This window comes from Sparassis crispa (assembly GCF_003851025.1).
Source record: "Sparassis crispa DNA, contig_000000F, whole genome shotgun sequence".
Classification (NCBI taxonomy): Eukaryota; Fungi; Basidiomycota; class Agaricomycetes; order Polyporales; family Sparassidaceae; genus Sparassis; species Sparassis crispa.
The window spans coordinates 2814883-2835511 of NW_020939747.1; the positions used below are offsets into that span (position 1 = coordinate 2814883).

General features: G+C 52.5%; 10 protein-coding genes across 10 annotated transcripts; 5 read left to right on the forward strand and 5 right to left on the reverse strand.

Moving 5' to 3' along the window:
* Positions 1-71: 71 nt before the first annotated feature.
* Positions 72-3838, forward strand: SCP_0110360 (hypothetical protein; the record flags this gene model as incomplete). The annotated part of the gene is made up of 8 exons (XM_027753265.1): positions 72-243; positions 348-505; positions 560-659; positions 712-998; positions 1062-1232; positions 1281-1697; positions 1752-1880; positions 1934-3838. The coding sequence occupies 8 exons, from the start codon at positions 72-74 to the stop codon at positions 3836-3838; spliced, it is 3339 nt and encodes a 1112-aa protein (XP_027609066.1).
* Positions 3839-4061: 223 nt separating this feature from the next.
* SCP_0110370 (predicted protein) lies at positions 4062-6981 on the reverse strand (the record flags this gene model as incomplete). Its single annotated transcript, XM_027753266.1, has 7 exons — positions 4062-4316; positions 4375-4458; positions 4511-4726; positions 4781-6153; positions 6206-6691; positions 6748-6866; positions 6917-6981. 7 exons carry the CDS (start codon positions 6979-6981, stop codon positions 4062-4064), a joined length of 2598 nt encoding a protein of 865 aa, XP_027609067.1.
* Positions 6982-7444: 463 nt separating this feature from the next.
* SCP_0110380 (hypothetical protein) lies at positions 7445-7791 on the forward strand (the record flags this gene model as incomplete). Its single annotated transcript, XM_027753267.1, has 2 exons — positions 7445-7475; positions 7535-7791. 2 exons carry the CDS (start codon positions 7445-7447, stop codon positions 7789-7791), a joined length of 288 nt encoding a protein of 95 aa, XP_027609068.1.
* An 864-nt stretch (positions 7792-8655) lies between these two features.
* Positions 8656-9762, reverse strand: SCP_0110390 (Methyltransferase ausD; the record flags this gene model as incomplete). Its single annotated transcript, XM_027753268.1, has 5 exons — positions 8656-9188; positions 9246-9320; positions 9377-9468; positions 9521-9561; positions 9619-9762. 5 exons carry the CDS (start codon positions 9760-9762, stop codon positions 8656-8658), a joined length of 885 nt encoding a protein of 294 aa, XP_027609069.1.
* Positions 9763-9988: 226 nt separating this feature from the next.
* On the reverse strand, positions 9989-10344 carry SCP_0110400 (hypothetical protein; the record flags this gene model as incomplete). The annotated part of the gene is made up of 3 exons (XM_027753269.1): positions 9989-10119; positions 10188-10284; positions 10342-10344. The coding sequence occupies 3 exons, from the start codon at positions 10342-10344 to the stop codon at positions 9989-9991; spliced, it is 231 nt and encodes a 76-aa protein (XP_027609070.1).
* Positions 10345-11472: 1128 nt separating this feature from the next.
* SCP_0110410 (hypothetical protein) lies at positions 11473-13026 on the forward strand (the record flags this gene model as incomplete). Its single annotated transcript, XM_027753270.1, has 4 exons — positions 11473-11894; positions 11953-12066; positions 12121-12870; positions 12933-13026. 4 exons carry the CDS (start codon positions 11473-11475, stop codon positions 13024-13026), a joined length of 1380 nt encoding a protein of 459 aa, XP_027609071.1.
* Positions 13027-13520: 494 nt separating this feature from the next.
* Positions 13521-14873, forward strand: SCP_0110420 (hypothetical protein; the record flags this gene model as incomplete). Its single annotated transcript, XM_027753271.1, has 3 exons — positions 13521-13930; positions 13988-14230; positions 14285-14873. The coding sequence occupies 3 exons, from the start codon at positions 13521-13523 to the stop codon at positions 14871-14873; spliced, it is 1242 nt and encodes a 413-aa protein (XP_027609072.1).
* A 314-nt stretch (positions 14874-15187) lies between these two features.
* Positions 15188-16731, reverse strand: SCP_0110430 (hypothetical protein; the record flags this gene model as incomplete). The annotated part of the gene is made up of 2 exons (XM_027753272.1): positions 15188-15720; positions 15789-16731. The coding sequence occupies 2 exons, from the start codon at positions 16729-16731 to the stop codon at positions 15188-15190; spliced, it is 1476 nt and encodes a 491-aa protein (XP_027609073.1).
* Positions 16732-17627: 896 nt separating this feature from the next.
* SCP_0110440 (predicted protein) lies at positions 17628-19222 on the forward strand (the record flags this gene model as incomplete). The annotated part of the gene is made up of 3 exons (XM_027753273.1): positions 17628-17864; positions 18094-18934; positions 19014-19222. The coding sequence occupies 3 exons, from the start codon at positions 17628-17630 to the stop codon at positions 19220-19222; spliced, it is 1287 nt and encodes a 428-aa protein (XP_027609074.1).
* A 432-nt stretch (positions 19223-19654) lies between these two features.
* Positions 19655-20484, reverse strand: SCP_0110450 (Probable 6-phosphogluconolactonase; the record flags this gene model as incomplete). Its single annotated transcript, XM_027753274.1, has 2 exons — positions 19655-20225; positions 20279-20484. The coding sequence occupies 2 exons, from the start codon at positions 20482-20484 to the stop codon at positions 19655-19657; spliced, it is 777 nt and encodes a 258-aa protein (XP_027609075.1).
* Positions 20485-20629: the final 145 nt, after the last annotated feature.

Sequence of the window (20629 nt, forward strand, 5' to 3'; positions counted from 1 at the left end):
TCTTATAGACCGGTATGTTCCCCTTTCTCTCTCAGTCATAAGGGAGCCAACGTCTACGTTAGCCCCCGCCTATGAAAGTGAAGCCTGATTTATTGGCCGCACGACGATGGATCTACCCACTCAATCATCCGAAGCGGGACTACCAGTTTAACATCGTCAGGCACTGTCTGTTCGAGAATACTTTGGTCGCGCTTCCGACTGGGCTTGGCAAGACTTTCATAGCAGGAACGGTCATGCTTAATTGTAAGTGTTAATCTTCCATATGTTCACTCTCGCGCATATAAGCACTGTAGTTGCCTCCGTATACCGTCTGAGATCTGACAAGTACTAATGGTTCTGAGATGCAGTTTATAATTGGTTCCCGGAAGGCAAGGTAGTATTTCTTGCACCTACGAAACCGCTGGTGGCGCAGCAAATCGAAGCTTGCCACCAGACATGCGGGATTCCCGGGAGTCATGCGGCCGAACTTACTGGCGGCGTCCCCAAGGCGAAACGAGCCAGATTAGTGAGTATTGAGTTTGGTTTCCTTGCTTTTGGGATTCTCACAGACAATGCTTAGTGGGACGAGAAAAGGGTGTTCTATATGACGCCGCAAACACTTCAGAGCGACTTCATGTCTAATAACTTCGATCCGGCAGAAATTGTTCTTGTCGTCTTCGGTGAGCCTAAGCATTGCTTCTTCCTCTGTCATATATTCACTTCTGTCATTAGACGAGGCACATAGAGGAACTGGAGATTACTCCTATGCGCAACTCGTTCGCTTCCTGATGGCGAAGAACCCTCATGTCCGCATACTCGCGCTCACGGCAACGCCGGGCAGCGACCCAGAAGCTGTTCAGTCCATTGTCGACTGCCTTCACATCAGCCACATAGAAATACGGGACGAGAAGAGCTTGGACTTATTTCCTTATTTGAACGACAAACGAATGGAACAGCATACGATCTCGATGGACGAAGATATCAAGAAAGTGAGGGATCTTTTGGGCAAGATCATGCTGGTGAGATATACTGTATCTCTGATGCTTCGTTAAACCTCAGGCTGACACTGAACTACAATCTAGCCGTTGATTAAAGCAGTCCAAGGTGCCGGTGCAATGAGGGGAAATGCAGATCCTATAATGCTGCACTCATACCGGTGTCAACAGTCAATGAAGGAGTTACGTGGAGCGCCACCTTTCGCCTTTGCGGCTGCACGGAAGTTAGTTACCCTGGCTCGAGCAATGGGCTACCTGGTGGGTTCGGGTTTAACATGGCTGCGAGGTGTCTCATTTGTTCCCCAGCTGGAGGCTAGTATGGGCATGTGCTATGGTGCTGTCCAAGACCTCGTATCAAGCAGCAATGACAAAGCGAACAATGCCGTGCGAGGATTGGCGAAAGACCAGAACTTCCAAGCACTCGTCAAAGAACTCGAGGCGCAGAAGAGCCGAGGGTTTTCCCTCCATCCAAAGATGGACAAGCTGCGTACGTTGCTAGTGCAGCACTTTGCGGGCACCATGATCGACAGGGAGGACACTAAGAAATCTATTGGGGAGGCCGGTGATCCCCGAGTCATAGTTTTTGTCTCGTTCAGGGAATGTGTTGACGAAGTCGTGGAGTTGCTCAGCAAGGAGAACCCCTTAATACGGGCCACTCCCTTTATTGGCCAAGGAACTGACAAACAAGGACGGAAAGGTCTCGCTCAGAAAGAACAACTAGAGGTAAGTCGTAGTATGCAAGGATGCAACATGGTGCTAATGCTATTGGTTGTGTAGGTGATCAAGAAGTTCAAAGCGGGCGAATTCAATGTCTTGGTTTCTACATCCATCGGTGAGGAAGGATTGGATATTGGTGAAGTTGACATGATCGTCTGCTATGATGCGCAGAAAAGCCCCATCCGGATGGTACGTTCTTTGTTAAAACGTTCGTTGCACATGGAGTTCACGTTGAACCGTAGCTGCAACGCATTGGCCGGACAGGTCGCAAGCGAGATGGTCTCGTTCACGTCTTGCTAGCCGAGGGACGAGAGGAGAAGAATTGGATGCAGGCCGAGGAGAAGTACAAGGACGTGCAAAATTTCATCGTGAACGCCGAGCAGCTGGAGTTATACGGAGATGTCGAACGCCTCCTTCCCGACCACATGCATCCCGAATGTGTCGAGATGCATATGGAGATTGAGGAGCATGTTCGTGAAGACCCTCATTCTCGGAAGGGTTCGCTTGCGCAAGGCGATTCGCCCCCAGCCAAAGGCACGAAGCGGAAGCGAGACGACAATCCCATGCGCAATATTCCGCCCGGTGCGCTCACCGGTTTCGCCATCGTCAAGGACCTGCTCGTGAAGCGTGGCGCTTCGAAGAAAAAGAGGAAGGTACAGGAGTTCGACATCACTGCAGGCCACGACGACTCGGATGATCTGGAGATCGAAGCCGGGCTGCACGGGCCTCGGAGAACGGCATCTGCATCCGCGGTTGAACGGCCCCTTAAGACCAAGAAGTTGAAGAGGGCCAAAACTGTTGCCTCCGGAGAAGGCGCGAAGAAGTCTGCCAAGACTTCAAAGAAGAAGAGCAAGCCGGTGGAAGATCCCACGGGAACCCAGTTTGACCGGCTGGTGATGGAAGATTCGGACGACATAGAGATTGAAAAAGGTCTCCAATTATCAGAGAAGCCACGGTCTGCTCGGACACGAACCACTGACTATACGCATTCTCTTCCAGAAGATGTCGTCCAGAGTACTCCGTTCCCGATGTCCAGAGCATCTTCATCGCTCGTCACGAACCACATCATCGATCTGACTACCCCTGAGCCATATTCACGACGCGATGACAGTTCCCGCTCCCCTGCTCCACGTTCACCTTCACCGCGCTCTCGGTCTCGGAGCTCCAACTCTATCTTTGAGGATCGTCCGCCGTTCGCCGACAGATCTTCTGATCCACCAGGAGGCTCACCTCCCGTAGCATCTCGCAGTGTCTCACTCGACCAGAACTGTGGAGGCGCAGACATGTCATGGTTACTGGAGGATGACGAGGACCTAGACGTCCACATTGTCCACTCTTCTCCACCCGGCCCTCGACGCTCTCCATCGAGTGTTGCTACCGATGACGAGGTGGAGTTCGTCGAAGGTGCATCTGCCTCGCCTGTTCAGTCTCCCGAAGTTTCCGGTCGTATTTCTTCCAAGTATGGAGGGGGGTTCACGAACGCACAACGTGTAATGAATAACATGCCCCCACCTGCGCTACCTTCTCGCTCCTTCCATCTAACCCCACCTTCCTCCGACGATGCTCCGGAGCCGTCATTTGCCGTGCGTCCAGCTGGTAAGCAGGCCAAGAAACGTGCTGTGTCTGATCTGCGGGATTCGTCGCCGCTGCAGATGCCTCCCCCTTCTCAGCGGCGTTTGCAACGTCAGCGGAACTCGTCTTCTCCCCTGCCAAATCCTGAGCCACCGAAGAGGCCAAAGAAACGGAAGTTCAAGGACATTGCAGAGGCTCAGAAGCTCAATCCTTGGATTGATGTCGAAGCGACCCATTCCGGCGATGAAAACAGCCAGGGGTCCTCGGACGTCGACCAACTTGGAAACGAATCCGACAGACAGTTTCTGCAGGAGCCACCGGAAACACAGGTATCCCGTTCCTACGACCAAGCGGCAGTGTACCGCCGAAGTCTCTTTACACAAGCACCGGGAACAGCACCTGTCTTCGCCCACCGCCCCCTAAGGCGCGGCTTAGGCGCGTTCGTCCCAGCTGGAAGAGCTCGAACCGCTGCTTCAAGTCCACCTCGTAATGCAGATGGCGACGAGTATATCTTCGGCAGTTTTGTAGTAGATGATGATGCTGAAATAGCCTACATGGACTCCAGTGAAGCTTAGCTACCGATGTAGATTTTGTTGCAGGTTGTTCAAACAATCCGTAATGATGGGATAGATGGTGCCCTCCGATCCAATGGCTCTGAAGACACATTGCCCCAACTTAATTAAGGGCACAGTAATGAAGATGTTATCTCCATGAGTCCTCGCAGCGCTCTTCATTACGAGGACAGCTCGAGCAAATGATACAGATAAACAGACAGGATACGCATTAAATTATTTTCGGTCATAGCATGGCGAACCCGTCCTCCCCATCGTCGCCACCCCAGCCACTTGCAGCAACTTCTTCATGCATGTGGATGTCATCCGTGGGCCCTGAGAATCCGACCGTACTGTCGAATACTCTCTTATCTTCTGCAGCATATGAACTCTCGATAGGAGATGGAGGTTTCGGCGCCCCCGCAGCAGCTAGTTGTTGACCCGAATACCAAGAAATCTGTACCTGACCAACGGTGGGGATAGAAGCTCCCTTCGAGAATCCCTACGATACATCGATATAAGCAGGGAAGCGACATACGACGGGCCAAGAGCAGGCATACCTGTTCTGCTGCAGCTCTTGTTCTGAAGGCAACAAGGACGTCTCCATTGTCCATCACATCGACTGTTTCCACTTGTCCAGTGGTCTGGGTAACATATCAGCGTTCTGGAACTTACACGAGTAGTAAACCAACATACCTCATACCAGTCGCGGATAGCCTGTACATTGTCACCACTAGCGTCTTTGAGTAGCAACCTTTTGGGACGGTTGTCGAGCTTCATGCTTGCTCGCGCACCACCGCGCATAGCGCCGCGGAAGAAACCGCGACCACCTCGACCTCGCCCCCTGTAAGGGCGGTATGATGTACTGGGGTAAGGAGATTCTGCGGCCTCAGGAAGCCCTAGACTGGCGGCCTGTGGACGGCTCGACGTTAGCAATTATATACGACTGGAATATATCAGACCAACCTCTGCCTTCAGCTTAGCCAATTTGACCTTCAAGTCTTCTGTGCTCTCTTCCACCTCACCCTCGATTGCGCCTGTGGCATGGTGCAGTTCGAGCTCCTTGTCTAATCGCTCCCGCTCAAGCCGCTCCTGATCCTCCGACCGCGGTGTGACGCCTCTCGGTTTTTTGGGTGCTGCCGCAGGTGCAAGAGTAGGAACGGGTCGCGATGACTGAGAAGCTGAAGCCGAAGGCTTCATCTCCTCGCCGAGTTTGCGCAGACGAGCCATAATATCCTTCTTCTCCTCGGGAGATGCAGCACTGAGCAATGCCATCAACGACTTTTGTTCAGCAATCTGCTGCTCAAGCAAACGTTGCTTGGCAGCAAGGGCTGCTGCTGCAGAAGACGTCGAGGGTTTTCGGGCGGAAGGTGCACTCGGAGTTGCAGGTGGGGTGGCAGACGATTCCCCTGCTGCGGCTTGCGTAGGAGACGCATCTTTGCTGGTGATAGTGGCAACTAGAGGCGCTGACGCTGCTAGCATCCGCACACCCATCTGTCCGTGGCCTTCCATTGGCCGATGCCAGAAGACCTTGACAAAGCGGTTGCCAAACACTGCATCTTCCGACCTCCAAGCGGCGTGAGCCTCGTCGTGGGTGGAGAAACTAACCAGTGCCTTCGAGTTCACCGCATCGACGGCGACATTAGTCACGGTTCCAAACCGCTTGAACCACTCGTTCACGGACCCAAGACTGAGCTTGTCCTCGGGAATCTTCTCCACGACAAGTGTTTTGTCATTGCGCTTCTCAGGTCGGAAACTGTGTACATCGCCGCCGAATGTACCACGAGGACCTGCCATCCGACTGCCTCTCGGACCACCAAATCGTCCGTTTGGTGACATTGGGGGGGCCACCATGTCGACGTCGGGAGAGCCACCCATCGGCCGCGCACCATTCATCATGCGCTCATGATTACTTGGGCCAGGCACTCGTCTGTCTGATGCACTGGGTCCATCCGGTACACTAGTTCGCGACAGATCATCGTCGGAGACACCTTGAGGTGTAAGATCCTGTATTACGGGCAATTCACCTGGTTTCTGCGCCATCGCGCCATCTATATCTCCATGTCGAGGTATGATTGGTGCACGTGGGTTGGGTGGGCGGCCACTCATACTCGAACTAGCACCTGCGATAGGTCGCATATCCATGCGTTCATGAGGGTCGTATGCGGCATTGGATCCCCCTCCCATCCCAAATGGTATGCCGCTGTTGGGTAGCATTGGCACGAAGGGTAAAGAACCGACACCCATAGGACCATTCATCGGGAACAGCTGCGAGGGAATCACCGCATCGTCGCCATGGCTGTACTTGCAGAAGGCACCCCGAGCACAGTAACCGTTGTCTGTGCAAGGATGAGTCAGCTCAACAGTATGCAGCGTCGACAACAAACTTACTATGATAGTCGCGGCAAATCCCTCTTCGATCTGGAGGACGGTATTGCGGACCCCGGCCATTTATGTGACCCATCCCTCCGTTCATCGCGTGACCCATCCCTACGTCCATCCCTCCATTCATGCTCCCCTCCACGTAGTCACTTCGTCCATTCATAGCCATCCTACCGCCACGCTCACCACGGCCACCCCACGATGATCGACTATCATTTCGCCCGTACCGCGAGAATTGACCATCACCATTCAGCCGCGGTCCCTTGGTAGGTGGTCGCATTTCATGGTCATCGTGGTCAATACTGCGTTTGCGTCCTCGATCAGGGGAGGTAGGAATAGAAGGAGATAGTAGGGCGTCCAACGGAATGGGAATCCCAGTGTCGACGGACGGCGTGCTCGACGGTAGATATCCGGAAGAGGGAGATGCAGCAGAATAAGGTAAATATGACTTCGTTCGTAGGGCTGTGAACAGTGTATCGATGAAGGATGGTCCTTCTGTGGTATATGTGGTATGTCGGACTGACGCACATGAAAGAAGCTCTAAGACGTACCCTTCTCCAAGAACTCCTCTAGTTGTGAAGCTAGCTCTTTGCGCAACTCTGCTTCAGGAGCATTATGTTTCAGGAGAGCAAGAATGTAGTCCGCAAGAGCGCCAGGCTCTGCATCACATCTGCAGGATTACAGTGAGCAAATTCGGTAGATTAACGAAAAACATCATACACTGGCTCGAGTGCTTTGACTAGCCATGGCCTGAGGTCATTCGCTGTCTCTGGATCAAATAACATTCTCGGCTGGCGACGTCGTTGATAAGTGTATGTATAACCAGCCAGAGAGTGAGTAGAAAATGCGAGATGCACTCCTCGTCGTCGTCGAAGTGACTGGGCAAGTTTGGCAGAGCCTTGCTCGAAGCGCCTATTCGGCTATTTGCGGCTTTCACGTGCTCGGATCGGTGTGTGGTCTTTTTTGGCAAGTTCAGTGGTCCAACGTTCAGCGCTCAGCATTAATCACCGTAAACTACATATGCCGGCGGTTTGGTCCTGCATATATCAGACATGTAGGTCTTCGTAATGCATGCCATCCATTCTTTCTGCAGAATTTGGGATCCCATCAGCGTATCCGATCGATACACCACAGTCCACCGTGTAAAAGCTCCCATCAGAGAACCTGGGTCCTACCCTGAGTCCCTGACCTCCCGGCCTTATCATCAGCTTTATCACCTTTAGATTCCATTGATACGATGAAGGAGAGATGGAGGTGAAGTGTAGACTGCCTCAATACAGTATGTATCGTCTCAGATGAATCACATTACTTCTCAGCTGACCGATTCTTATTCTCCAGGTGAACCTGAAGCAAGCGACGTTATGGACGCTGCCTTCGAGAAGGATCCGCTCCACAACTATATCAAAGATACACCAATGCGTCTACACTCTCTCTTTCCCTTGATTGTGTTTTTACATGCGAGACTCTTAGAATGTCCAATGTCCCCTTCTAACAAGCGTAGGGACACAGCGCTACGTTCTATCGTGTTTGGTGAAGCAATATGCAGGGGCAAGGCAATCACAGTGGATGCGGGGAATGCAGTAGTTCTGTTGTAAGGTTGCTTAGAGACCATGTAGGATCGATCTCAAAATAATTCCAGTAAATCCGCACCCAGTTCACTGTCGCGTGGAGATTGCTAGACTGTCTCTTGGGATTGGTGAAGTCGTGTGCTCTCTTCGTCTCGCTTCAAACGTTGATTCCTGAGCAACGGCTCGTGCGTCATTCCCTCTCTAGACTCTGTCCTCATATTGGCGTTACATTGATATTCTGTTCTAGTGAATGCAGGAATCCAATTGCAAAATCATTGACAGTACCTGGGAGACCAACTGGAAAATATGATCTCGCTGGACGCTACTGTTCAATCGCCCCGAAAGAGTATGGTTCCTCACTGATCAACTTTGTCACCCAGAAGGTAACCAAGCCGGCCATGATCGGTGATCCATGGATGAACTTGTCTCTATCAATATGGTCATCATCCCGATACAGAATCTCGCGCCGTATGCATATGGCTGGTGTCTTCGAATGTCGTAAACACTGGTTCTATAAGAGCGTTGGATGCTCCACTGCGTGTGAAATTGCGATGGGTGACAGCAATCCTACATGTTCCTACATGGAAGAAATCTCCGACCGTTGTACTTCTTGTATGACGGCCATCTTTCACTGCATTGCCTCATTCTAGAATTAATACTCTGCTTTAAGCAGCGAGATGTGGTTTTCTACGTTCTTAGATCGTCAGAAGCGGAAGAACACATCAACATTGTTTGACATCTCGTCCTATGTTCTGCGTGGTACAGAAAAGATCGTATGAAGCAATATGTTGAATATTGCCTTCTCGGATACATTCGTGTTCTACAACTACAAGCTTTCATAAACACGACTACACGCAAGTAACTCCGGGATGGGGATGCCAACATTTTACCTCACAACCTCGTCACTGACCAGTACAACATCCAAAAGCGCTCCCCTTCCGAAGGCAGCATCTCATCTCTCGTCAGTTCTACCAGTTTCGTCTCCACCTTTATGCTGCCCTTCTTGAAGACCTGTCCGTCCCACAGCTCGGTCCAGCTCTCAGGGCTGTGGCAAAACATGGAGCCGCGTTCGTGAGGGAGGACGGTCTCTTTCTTCTGCCCCTTCTGCGGCATGCCACCATGCACACCGAAGATCATGGATCCGGGTTCAGGCGAGAGCAGGCCAGCGAGTGAACGAGCAAGCTGCAACTGCCCAGGCTCGTCGAAGAGGTGGAAGAAGAGGGATCCATGGATGGCAGAGACATGACCGACGAGAGGTGAGAGATTCTTCAACGACGACAGAGTAGGCACGGGGGTGTCCGGAGGCGAATAGAAGGGAGCGACAGGCGTCAAGAACTCAGGGTCGAACGCATCGCCCGGAAGAAAAGGTACTGGGAATGTCTCGGGAGACGACTTGAACAACTTGTGGCCTAGATCCCAAAATTCTAGATGGATGTGCGCTCAGGAGGTGCGTAATGTGTGGAAGTGACACATAGGCTGACCTGGAACGATATCCGACGCAACGGCGTTTTGAACTGGGAAGCCGTCGACAACGGCCTTTCTGACATCGTTTCCAACTAGCGATGTCTTTTATCGTAACATCGTCATTGGCGGAACCAGCAGGTGAACTCACAGCAACAGCCGACGTCAAGATAAATAGCACCTGGACGTTCTCTGCCAAGCTTGAGAAACTGTTCGTACGCAGGGAGGCGGGATATCTCAAGCCTGCAAAATCATGATGAGTATATTGACCATCAAACAGCAGGCGACTCCACACTTTATGAAGACGAAACGAAGAATGCACGGGTATGGGTGAACCTGGGAATGGGCACATAATCAGAACATATAAGTCGTCGAAATTTAGGTAGACATTACCGCATAGGCTTCTGCTTGGACCTTCAAGACATGCTCCTTCAGTTCGTCCTTGTCATGGATGCCCGTCTGCGACGTGAAGAAAGTGAATTCTTCGTCGTCGAGGGAGTAGAGGTCCTCTGGCACTACGTCCTTGTTTGCCGACATGATGGTTTTTAAAGGCAATATGGACGATAGAATGTAATGCAGGGTGCGTGACGAGAGGGTATCAAAAACAATCGTCAAGGCGCTTTATATATCCGACTACGGTGGGGGCACATGCATAATTACGTTGTGGCGGCCATATGGTTGGTGAGGGATATGCCTAAGATGTGCTATCTTCGACGAGAAATTGCAATCCGCGATAGCGTAGATGTCAACCTGTTGGCTCCGTTCAGTCGGCGGTCACAGGATGGCGCCCCACAGCGAAAATCAATGATATGGGCGGTAGGTAGATCTGAACTTGCTTCAGCGCTACGGGGAGATAGAGAGGGAGAAGAATGGCAGCTTTGTCATTTTCAAGCGCTGAATGGGGCAAAACGTAGAGGCTATAAGTTTTTCTCGGTTTCGGCCACTGAACGACAGAGACGTACCTTGAAGCGCAACATGCTGGAATCCAATGCGTCTCACATAAGTGCTATCATCTATTGGTAGAGATTCCATGGGAGTTTCGCAATCGCACAGTGATGTCTAGACTTGCTGCAGGGTCAGCAGTATTCCAGGGTAGCGTAGAGCATTTACTCGCACCATCGTGTCAGACTCTCCTTACTACCCCATCCATGGTCCAAAGTCGAGAATCTGCTGCTGGAAGGCAACCCTCTCGATCTCGTACATCTGGGTCTGAACCTCCACTCCGCCCTTTCAAATACACACCTTGCTCAATTTTTTTAATTGCTCATAGGCATTCAGACGTGATCTTGAATCTGAAGCACAACAAATTAGGTTAAGCATTCCGATGGATGAGTGCTAACACTGGTGCCTCAAGAGATAGGCTTGCTTCGTGCCTCTAGTGGAGGGAGACAATCGTTCGCAAAGGCTCATTAACCTCCAGGCTACGAACGATTGTCCGAGGAACATAGCCTACCTAGTGAAAGCGAATCGAAGGACGCATGTCGGATATCGATGGACCTGTATACATGCATTCACTCACTCAAGTTGTCATCGAAACTGTAAGACCAGGAATAGCCTCAGCTTGATACGCACCAGCCTGGTCAGACTTCCATGATGTGGTACTTACGTGCATCCTCGTCGTAGATGCTGGTCTGAGACTTTAAAAACGAAAGCTCCGATGAGCTGAGGGTGTAATAGCCATCGCCAGCCTCGGGACCATGATCCTCCATGCGATTGTGGTGAGCATTGATTACAATTGGTGAAGCCAGGCAAGCCAGTACAACTTGAATAAACGCGAGTCAATGAACAATCCGCATTTGATCTCAACCGAGTTTCAAATTCAAACATTGCCGTGTACTACGTTGGCACTACGTATACGGCCGCGGTGACTTCAGGCGCGAGGACCGTGTGTGGCCAGACGTGATGGGACATATAGAGCCCGTACAGCTCTCCCCCCCGACCTTGCCATGGCAGTTTGCGCTTTACTGGCCCTAATGCGCATAGTATGCATTACGAATTTCTATCTGTAGTGGACGGTTATCTAGTCTTCCAACCGTTGGTCCAAAGATGCTGGGTCCATATCGAGGCGCGCACCGACCATGCAACAGTTCTACCTTGTTGAGACCTAACATGATCGCTTCGAACTAGTTTTGGATTAAGGCCTACCCTAACGTGAAAGCCTCATTTCTTACGCGTGGTGTATATGGAGGTGGCTGACAGGAGTTTACGGACGACTCCCCCTCTCTCTCTCGACGACCTACAATCATCATGATGGCCGTAGGGAGACCAGCCGCAGCGTACCTCGACGACGAGCTTGCCATCTCGGCTTTGGTCGCCCAACTTACTGTTGATGACATCCATCATCTTCGTAGCTCCAACAAGGGCAAGAAAAGCGCGCTCTCTGGTCCGACTGACGAGGAGGTTGCGCTTCAACTGTACGAGGATGAGGCTCGTGCCCTTCTAACCATCACGGAGGACATCGTTTTTGCTCGCAGTGTTGACTCCGCGCTCGACACGGACTACGCTCTCTTAGAAGAAATAGCCCGAGCCGAGGCAGGTGCTCGCGAGGATCGAGAGATGGCGGTTGCCCTCTCGGAGGGCCGACCGGCGACCTCTCGATCTCCTACACCGGCTTCATTGCTTGTTTCTTCAGATGTATTGAACAATCTCTTGACCGTCTTTCCGGACAGGTGAGTTCGCGCGGCTACAATGATTTCTTCGTTGTCGCTTATATCTATCAAATTTTAGGACGAGTCACGGTGCTTCTCGAACGTTGTCATTTGGGCCGACGGATGTTTCGGTTCCACGAATCGCCTCGTCGAGCAAGGTGGTTCTCCATTCTACCAAATCCGTCGCAAGGAAGTAAGTGCCCCTTGCAAGGTGCCTATCCGTCGGTGTGTGTTGACATGATAATAGGCGGGAAGAATGTGTCATATGCACCGATCGCATAGATGGTGTGGAAATCCGTGCACCCTGCGGTCATTTCTACGATGTAGGATGTCTCATGGATCTTTTCCGCTCCGCAACAGTGGACGAGTCCCTCTTCCCACCGAGGTGCTGTCAGCAACCCTTTGCTTTTAACGAAGTTCGATGCTACCTTGGTGCAGAATTATCTGCTTCGTTCGAGGCGAAGGCGGTTGAATTTTCTACGGCGAACCGTCTTTATTGTCATCGTCCGACATGCTCAGCCTTCCTCGGCTCGAAAACTGCAGACGTGACATCCCGCACCTGTTTAAAGTGCTTCTCCCAGACGTGCGGTCGTTGCAAGGAGGCGGCGCATGGCACCCTTTCCTGCACCGACGCGGACGACGCATCTATCCTCGCTCTGGCTCAAGAGGCAGGCTGGAAGCGTTGCCCTCGTTGCCGCCATATGGTGGAGCTTGCCATCGGCTGCTACCACATGACTTGCCGTTGCAGGATGGAGTTCTGCTATGTCTGCACTGAGACATGGAAGAACTGCACCTGTCCTCAATGGGATGAGACCAGGCTGTATGCTGCAGCGGAGAATCGTGTTCAAAGGCAGATGCCTGAGGTCCCTCAGCTGCAGTTTCATCAGATGGTCGCGCAGGTCGCAGCGATGATCACGACTGTCGACACACGTGGCGGCGCCGTAGTGGCGGAGGTCAGTGCGAACAGTGTCACCATCACTTGCGTGATTTCCTCCTGGTGAGATTCAGAATCTTTCCGCGCCTTGATGCATGTATAACACTTATTGATCCACTGCATAGCGTTGTCCGCATTGTGAGATGCTCGTTTGCGTACGGTGTCGCCGCAACCGCATGTAGGCCACGTGCGCTGCAGATTGATCAGGATCTTTCTTGAATTCTTGTATGTGTATGCTCCCATTTTTGCGTCGACGAAGATTCTCGTAACTGCTGTATAAGATGCAATTGTGTTATGTCGTACTTGAACAATTCCCGTCACTGACAGCCAATTTTTCTTCCTTTTGCGCGCCTGTGTAAATGTTCGAGCGCCTTCATTTTTCAGGTCAACCGCGATCAACCTCAGTTCTCCAGCAGCATGTTGGTCATGCCATTGACATCCTCACTTTCTTGAAGAGCATCACGCTCATAAGCGATACAAGGTTCAAGGAGACTATCGCACCACAAAGCCATGGTGGGAGCGTGATGCACTTTCCATAGAAGCCGGCGCTAAGTGTATGCAAGGCTTAGCAGGCGAGGCGTCCAGTTCAGGTGAGGTGCACTGTCGAGCAGCATAGGGGGTGCTATAACTAACACATGGAGTGCTGCTCGCACCCAGGTCCCCTAACCTCCCACAATAACCTCCCCCGTCAGAGAGATCATTTCCCATTCCCAATGGACGAATTCACGGCTGTATTCACTTACATTTCTGGACTAGACATTGACGACATTGATAGCCTGCAGTCGCGATCCAGAGGTAAGGCTGTAGGGGAAGGCAGCGGACCTACTTCTCCTGTCAGCGATGAGGAATTCGCCTTCCTCTTGTTTGCCCAAGAGGCGCAGGCGTTGTTGAACATTACGAAGGATCACATTGTTACCACCCGCAAGGATGGCGACAATCCAAGTCGTTCTTTGGTAGAGGAACTGGCAGCCATCGAGGAGATGGCGCGGCACGACCGACAAATGGCTATCGCTCTCTCGGAAGGACGAGAGCCTCCGAGACGCCAAACAAGCCTCGTCAGTCTCCGTGCTGCAGGCTTACCGCACTCGGAAGATATTGAACCGTTTACTGCATTAGAGGACAGGTTAGCGCTGCAGTGCTCGACATAGTAACACTACCTTTACCTGCGCAACTCTGTTAGTGCAGCATCTGTAGCTTCATCAAGTGCGGAAGAGCTGCAATCGTCTTCGACATCGAGTCCTCCAGTTCTACCGTCGGAAACGGTGGACATCTTGATACCATGTCCGCCGTCTCCTGTCTCGAGTGCAAGCAAATCTCTACTTCCTGCAACGTTACCTCCCATTGATCTTTCGCCCACCTCCATCCTTACATCAAAGCCTGCGGAAGGATCGAGTTCCCCGGGTGGCAATGCAGTCACGGTCACGTGCGTATATGCCTCTTGCCTTTGCATCCTTCGCTTACGGTTTCCGTTCTCCAGCCCAACGGAGACTTGCATAATTTGTAGCGACATCATTGAGGAAAGCGTTGTGCGCATGCCTTGTGGCCACACTTGCGATACTGGTTGTCTCAATAACATGTTCCGCACGGCCAGTGTCGACGAATCTGTCTTTCCTCCTCGCTGCTGCCAAACAGCTATCCCACTCGATGAGGTTCGCCACCACTTGGGACCCACGGTAGCAGAAACCTTCCAGACGAAGTCTCTAGAGTTCAATACCGCCAATCGCGTGTATTGCCATCGCCCGACATGTTCTGCCTTCCTCGGTGCGGCGACAATCGCTCCCTCCTTGCTGTCTTGCACATGCTCTGCGAAGACATGCGGCAGCTGCAAGGAGGAAGCGCATCCCAACCAAGGATGCTCGCCGCCGTCCGATCAGGTCGTTCTAGGTCTCGCTAAGAAGAATGGGTGGCAGCGATGCCCCGGCTGTTTCCACCTTGTGGAGCTCTTCCTTGGCTGCCACCACATGGAATGCATTTGCAAGAAACAATTCTGCTACCTCTGTGGAGTAACCTGGAAGGGGTGTTCTTGTCCCCAGTTCGCGGAAGAGCATTTGATCCTAGCTGAATAAGTGGAGGGAGGACGGCCAGAGAGGGCGTGCCAGACACCGCAACGTGCTGCACGGACAAACTTTGGCATCGTTGCAATGTATTGTATGGCATCGTAGAGGGTTACACGTACTATAACTTACACGTTGCAATGTTCTGCTTCTGGTGTCCATGAGATTAGTTCACGAGAGTAATTCTCCCAAATCGACTGTAACCATTTAACACCCGAACGCCTGCCTGCGTGCACATGATGGGCTAGACATAGTTGAAGACCATGAGAAACGTATCCAAGTGTAAGCATACATAGAGGTGCAAACGGAGTCGGGATGAGGGACCCCTAGGACGGTGGTTGAAGAGGGAATTCCTTGTGCACCTGGATAGTCGAAGAGTTGACAGAGTAAATGCTCCTTTGTGGAGGTCTACCTCGGGACTTGGTGTCGTGGATATGTGAAGGTTGGGAGCTGGATTGTCCTTGTCCCGCAGGACGTAATATTGACGTAGGTGCAGGTATAGGTGACACTGTCTCGAAGCTTCTACTCTCCGTCCCGCTGGACTGCTGATGAGCCAATGTTCCTTGACGGGTCGACGCTGCAGGTAACGACATGGCTACGGGACCGGGAGTAATTTGTCGTGACCTGCCACTTGGGGCACCGACCGCTCGTTGGATAAGCTGGTCATATTCCGAAGGTAGTCGAGGGATGGGTGGGAGTCTCTGTCGGTCGGGTGATGAACTTCCTGCGCTGGAGTCAGGTGGCAGAAAAGAGGCCACGCCGATTTGGGGCTGTGAGCGTGCTCGGCGAGACACGGGAGCAGCAGAAATGGACTGAGACAGCTTGCTCGGGGTCCGCGAACGTGCTCGAGGTTCCACTGCTAAAAAAACGGAGAAACATGTAAGGAAGTGCGACAGACTCTGACAGATGACATGCCAGACGACCTACTCATTCCGCTGTGCTGCGTCATGCTGCCCACGCTGCTCGACCGAGTCCCGATAGGTATCCATTGGTCTACGAAAACACTCCGCCTTTCGCTTTGATCTCCATGTGCCATGTTTAGAGCATGGCTATTATGGCTACTCGCGTAAGGATAAGATCGCGGCGCGAGAGGAGCGGGCATAATGATGTGAATGTTACTATGAATGCTATGGGGAGCTCCATGGATCGTGCTGACCCGGCTGTGCGTCGTATGACTCGTCGCGAGGGAGGAAGCGACTGACACGCGGCGAGACAGCGAACGGGGACTGGAACTAGAGCGCCCCAGGCGCGAGGGTGATGGTACACTTCCGGAACGTGGAGCGAGAAGATGTGTACTCGTCGAAGTCGAATGGGATATCGAGGATGACGTCTCGGAGAAGACGATGCTAGGCGAAGGGGGAATAGCTTCTACGAAGCGAGAGGAGCTGAATGAACCTCCCAGATTACTGTCCTGATTATCATCAACACCGGAAGAAGGATTCGGGCAAGGTAAATGATCGGTGGGCTCGGGTGAAGAGAGACCAAAGCCTGCGTCTTCTGTGAAGCTTGAATTGCTGCTGAGTGCGACGGAACCCGGGAGTAAGGAGGTAGCGCTACCTGTATGCAATAGATGCCTAGAGGACATGCCAGCATGCAGGTTGTCGTACTCGAAAAAAGTCGTCGGTCTGCTGTTATTCCAGCCGGCGAAAGCTGCCAGCTGTTGTTCGCGATGATGCGCAAGCGGCTGCACGGGTGGAAGTGGAGTAGGTTTATCTCGCCGGCACGCGCGGAATAGGATGCGCCAAAGGAACATCACCAGAACCAGTGCGAGAACCGCCACGCATACGACCACGATGATAACTATGGTAGACGTGGGTAGTTTGCTGCCGCCGCCGCTTCCACTCCTGGCATGGAGAGGGGCGTAATACATAGTAATGTATATCAGATATTCTCTACTTTTCTGGTTGAATGACTGGAATGTTCGAAGGAATGGCTTTGCCTGGAGCGAGGCTGAGCGGACTAGCGACGCATGAACGAGAGTGAAGACGTCGTGGAATCACTATCGTTATGGCGTCCAACGAATGTGTCAGAAAAAGGGTGACCTTATGGGTGTTGACTCACATAGAGATGCGCCTGCAGAAGTGCCGAAGAAGACAGTGAGCGGTGATGCTCGCTGTCGCGTTCGGCTGGGTTGGCGACGCTCAACACCATTCAAATTCGATCTAGCCCAGTTATCTAATCAAAAACATTATTTTAACGCACGTTGCAGGTACCTCCCAAAAACGGGAAAAATCGCGCTCGTCGCCGTCAACGATGGCGACGGCAGCCTCGTCCCGCCCACGTCAGTCTGCTCGTTCTATCCAGTCCGTATCCTCATCAGTCGGCGAGAGCTCATCATTAAAGCCATCCTCGAAGTCGTCCAAGCCAGTTCCCCTCTCCAGACGTCTACTTTTCCCCCAGCTCCCTCCGGACGCCGACCTTCCTGCTCTCCTCGCATCGCCCTCTGCTGCACCGGTCCTAAATGCTGAATTGTATGACTGCATCGCTCTTGCACTTCGTGCGTTTGTGAATCCATGGTGGACGAAGATCACGCGTTACGACAAGGAATTTCTCCCTGCAATAACCCGCGTCCTGACGGCTCTCGCGCGCGCTCTTGAGGCGCGACTCATTTCCGCTGATCTTGCCCCTCTTGTCTTCCGCGACCTGCCCACGCTTCTCACACAACATTGGATTGACTTCCGCAATGCGCAGTCCAAGCTCCATACATCGTATGCGTCAGGGGGAGCAGCCACGCTCCCACAGCTTTTCCACCAGTTACAGCCGCACATGGCGATATCTGTCAATGGCCTAATTGATGAGGTATATGTCCGCCAAGCTATTGACTTCTTGTTGAAGGAATGTCTACCGCCTGACGACTATGAGTCGGATGCCGAGCGTTATGTTTTCCGCGAAATTGTCGTGAAGGTGCTGTTGAGCAGCGTCGTGCCGAGAATCACTGAGCCGTGGTTCATCCATAAACTTATCCTGGATCTAATAGGCCCGGAGAAGGATGCATTATCAGAGGTACGTGTCTGGTTATCACTACTCTGTGTTCGGTTTGGACAACTTTATCGGGCAGGGCGAGTCGCTAGTCGCTGTATTAACCGGGTTGTATATATTCCTCGCTGCAAAAGTGTATATATTATTCTGAAATAATGATGTTCTACTCACCACATCATGACGTAGCCCTGTCCCTGTTCGCCGACCTCCTTCCTGCCTTCCGCAGTCGAGATTACTGACCTGTGTCCGGCAGAATTCAGATACGCCTCGTCACGCATCTTTAAGGCTCAACCAAACCCCACAACGCCGTGCACTCTCTTTTCAATCACTTGCCATCTTTTTCCTCTCTGCTATTCAATCGTTCTCCGGTGCATGCCTGGCGCTCATCCACGCGTATAGGCAAACAAGGGACACGATCAGAAGGGTCAACGTGAGCACCACGAGATTTCCCCATCAGCAGTCTCCGGACGCCACTCCTGATTCTACACCACGAACGGAGCGAGATGTCACGACTGAGGCTCCCACGGTAGCCTCTTCCGAGGTACCTGGTGGTCTGAAGAGCTCACTATCACCAGCGAGTTTTACATCCCCTCTTACACTTCCACGTCTGAGCCAACCCCCTCCTGTCTCCGCAATTCCGCATGACCCAATATCGAGGAGCACTTCAAGCGCGTCCACACCGTCCGCGGCCTCATTCTCCGGCTCGTCGCACGCAATACCGACACACCCACCCTCACCATCAGATTACACCCACCCTCCACTCGCACTCTTGCTCACCATCCTCTTTCCGCCACCCACTCCACCCTCCACATCCAGCGCTGGGCCAGGTACGTCGTCAAGGTCTACCGCGCTCGCACTGGCGTATACCCTATCGTTACCCCTGACGGCACTGTCCCCGTTCTTATCACGTCTTTTACCCTACCTCCTGTATACCCATGTGCTCTCCGTTGATCGCGTAACCGATATCGTGCGCATTGCGCGCCGCGCCCTCTTCCCAGAAGGCTGGCCTATACCGCCGCCAGTGGACCCTACACCTGAGGAACAGACAGCCCTGCGCGAAGAGCTTGGGCGGCGTCTTCTGGCGTCTGTGCCCGGTGAGTTTCTCATATGTGCTCTTCGTCGTAGTATATGCCTCGGTGACAAGGGAACTAACGAGACCGTATACTGTTGTAGGCCCTCTTGTGGTCTTACTTGGCCCAACCCCCACTGCACGTTCACACACAATCGATGCTGCGCTCGCCCCGCTATCTTCGCGAGAGTGTAACGCGCACCTCATGCTGTTTATCCTGGACCTTATCCTCCTGACGGTGTTCCCAGAGATGGGCGCGAGTGTGAGCGAGAATACAGATGCAGGTATGGGAGGAGAGGAGAGGCTGCCGTAGTTACTGTCGATAGTGAACTGGCTTGTCAGCTCACTGGATGATGTTCAGGATCGAGACAGATCTTCGACGATATTCACCAGCAGTAATCTATGCATACATATATTTCGCCTGAAGGCAGCAAGTTAAGGCGTTGTACTTGCATACTCAGACCACTTTGTCGGGGCGAGATGGCTGACTTGTGAATGAACAACACGTTAACTGAATAAGAGCACGGTGGATATAAGATAGGGAGGGTTGAAGCGCAATCGAATACAGTGGCAGGAGGAAAAAGTAAAACAAGTCCTGATTATCAATGCAGGGTGCTATACAGCCTCATGTACTCCCGCCCAATATTTGCCACTATCCTACAGCACAAACAATATCCTGCTAGTACACCTTTTAAATCACTTCTCCCTGAAAACGCGTGCCCGATTGACCTTCACATGAGGTGCCCTACAGTTTGTACGGCGTCCTAGGGTACTCAACCCCTGCCACGGCAGCATCATCGACAAACCAGTACAGCTGACCGGGGCTGGCAGGCCGGACCCTCGACGCAGGTAAACCATTTTCAGGCTTGTCCAACACTTTTTTGAGTATCTCAGCCTTGCCCGCGCCAGAAGCTACGAAGGCGACGCGGTAGGCGTGGTTAAGGACGGGGAACGTGAAGGTGATGCGCTTCGGCGGGGGCTTGGGACTGTCCTCAATAGGCGCAACCCAACGATCCTCCTCGCTCAGGAGTTCGTGGCCGGGAAAAAGGGACGCAGTGTGCCCGTCAGGGCCGACACCGAGCAGGATGAGATCGAAGATGGGGAAGCGGGCGGAGTCCTTCTGTGCAAACTCGTGGATGAGCTCTTTCTCGTACGCATCGCTGAGCTCCTCGAGGTCATCGGCGAGCGAGAAGTCGATAGTGTGGATGTGGGACTTCGGAACGGGTACCTTGTTCCAGAGTTCGGTGGAGCAGAGGTGATGATTTGAATCAGGATGGTCCAGAGGAACGACTCGTTCGTCCGCATAGTAAACTTGCCTGTGGGGCGTGAGTGCGAGACCACGGAAGATAGAGGGGTTGATGCTGCGTACCATTTGTCCCATTTCAGACCTGACTTTCCGATGAGTGCATTGAGCTGCTTAGGGAGAGATCCGCCAGATATAGCGATGGTGAATCTGCCCTTCTTTTCGATGGACTCTTTCTGGGCTTTGATGATGAAGTGAGCAAGTGCATCGCCCAGAGCAGCGGAGGAGGTGAAGGAGCAGAGCACAGGTGGTGCCGGTGCGTGCGCGGGCATGATGGCAGATGACGGCGGGAGGCTGGTGGTGGTCGACGGCGACGGCGATGGGCTCTGTTATGCCGCAGGATTGGACTCAGCATCTCCAAGTTGGGCACCCATACTTATCTAAGCATGCTGATCACACCTGACGTCATCAAAATCA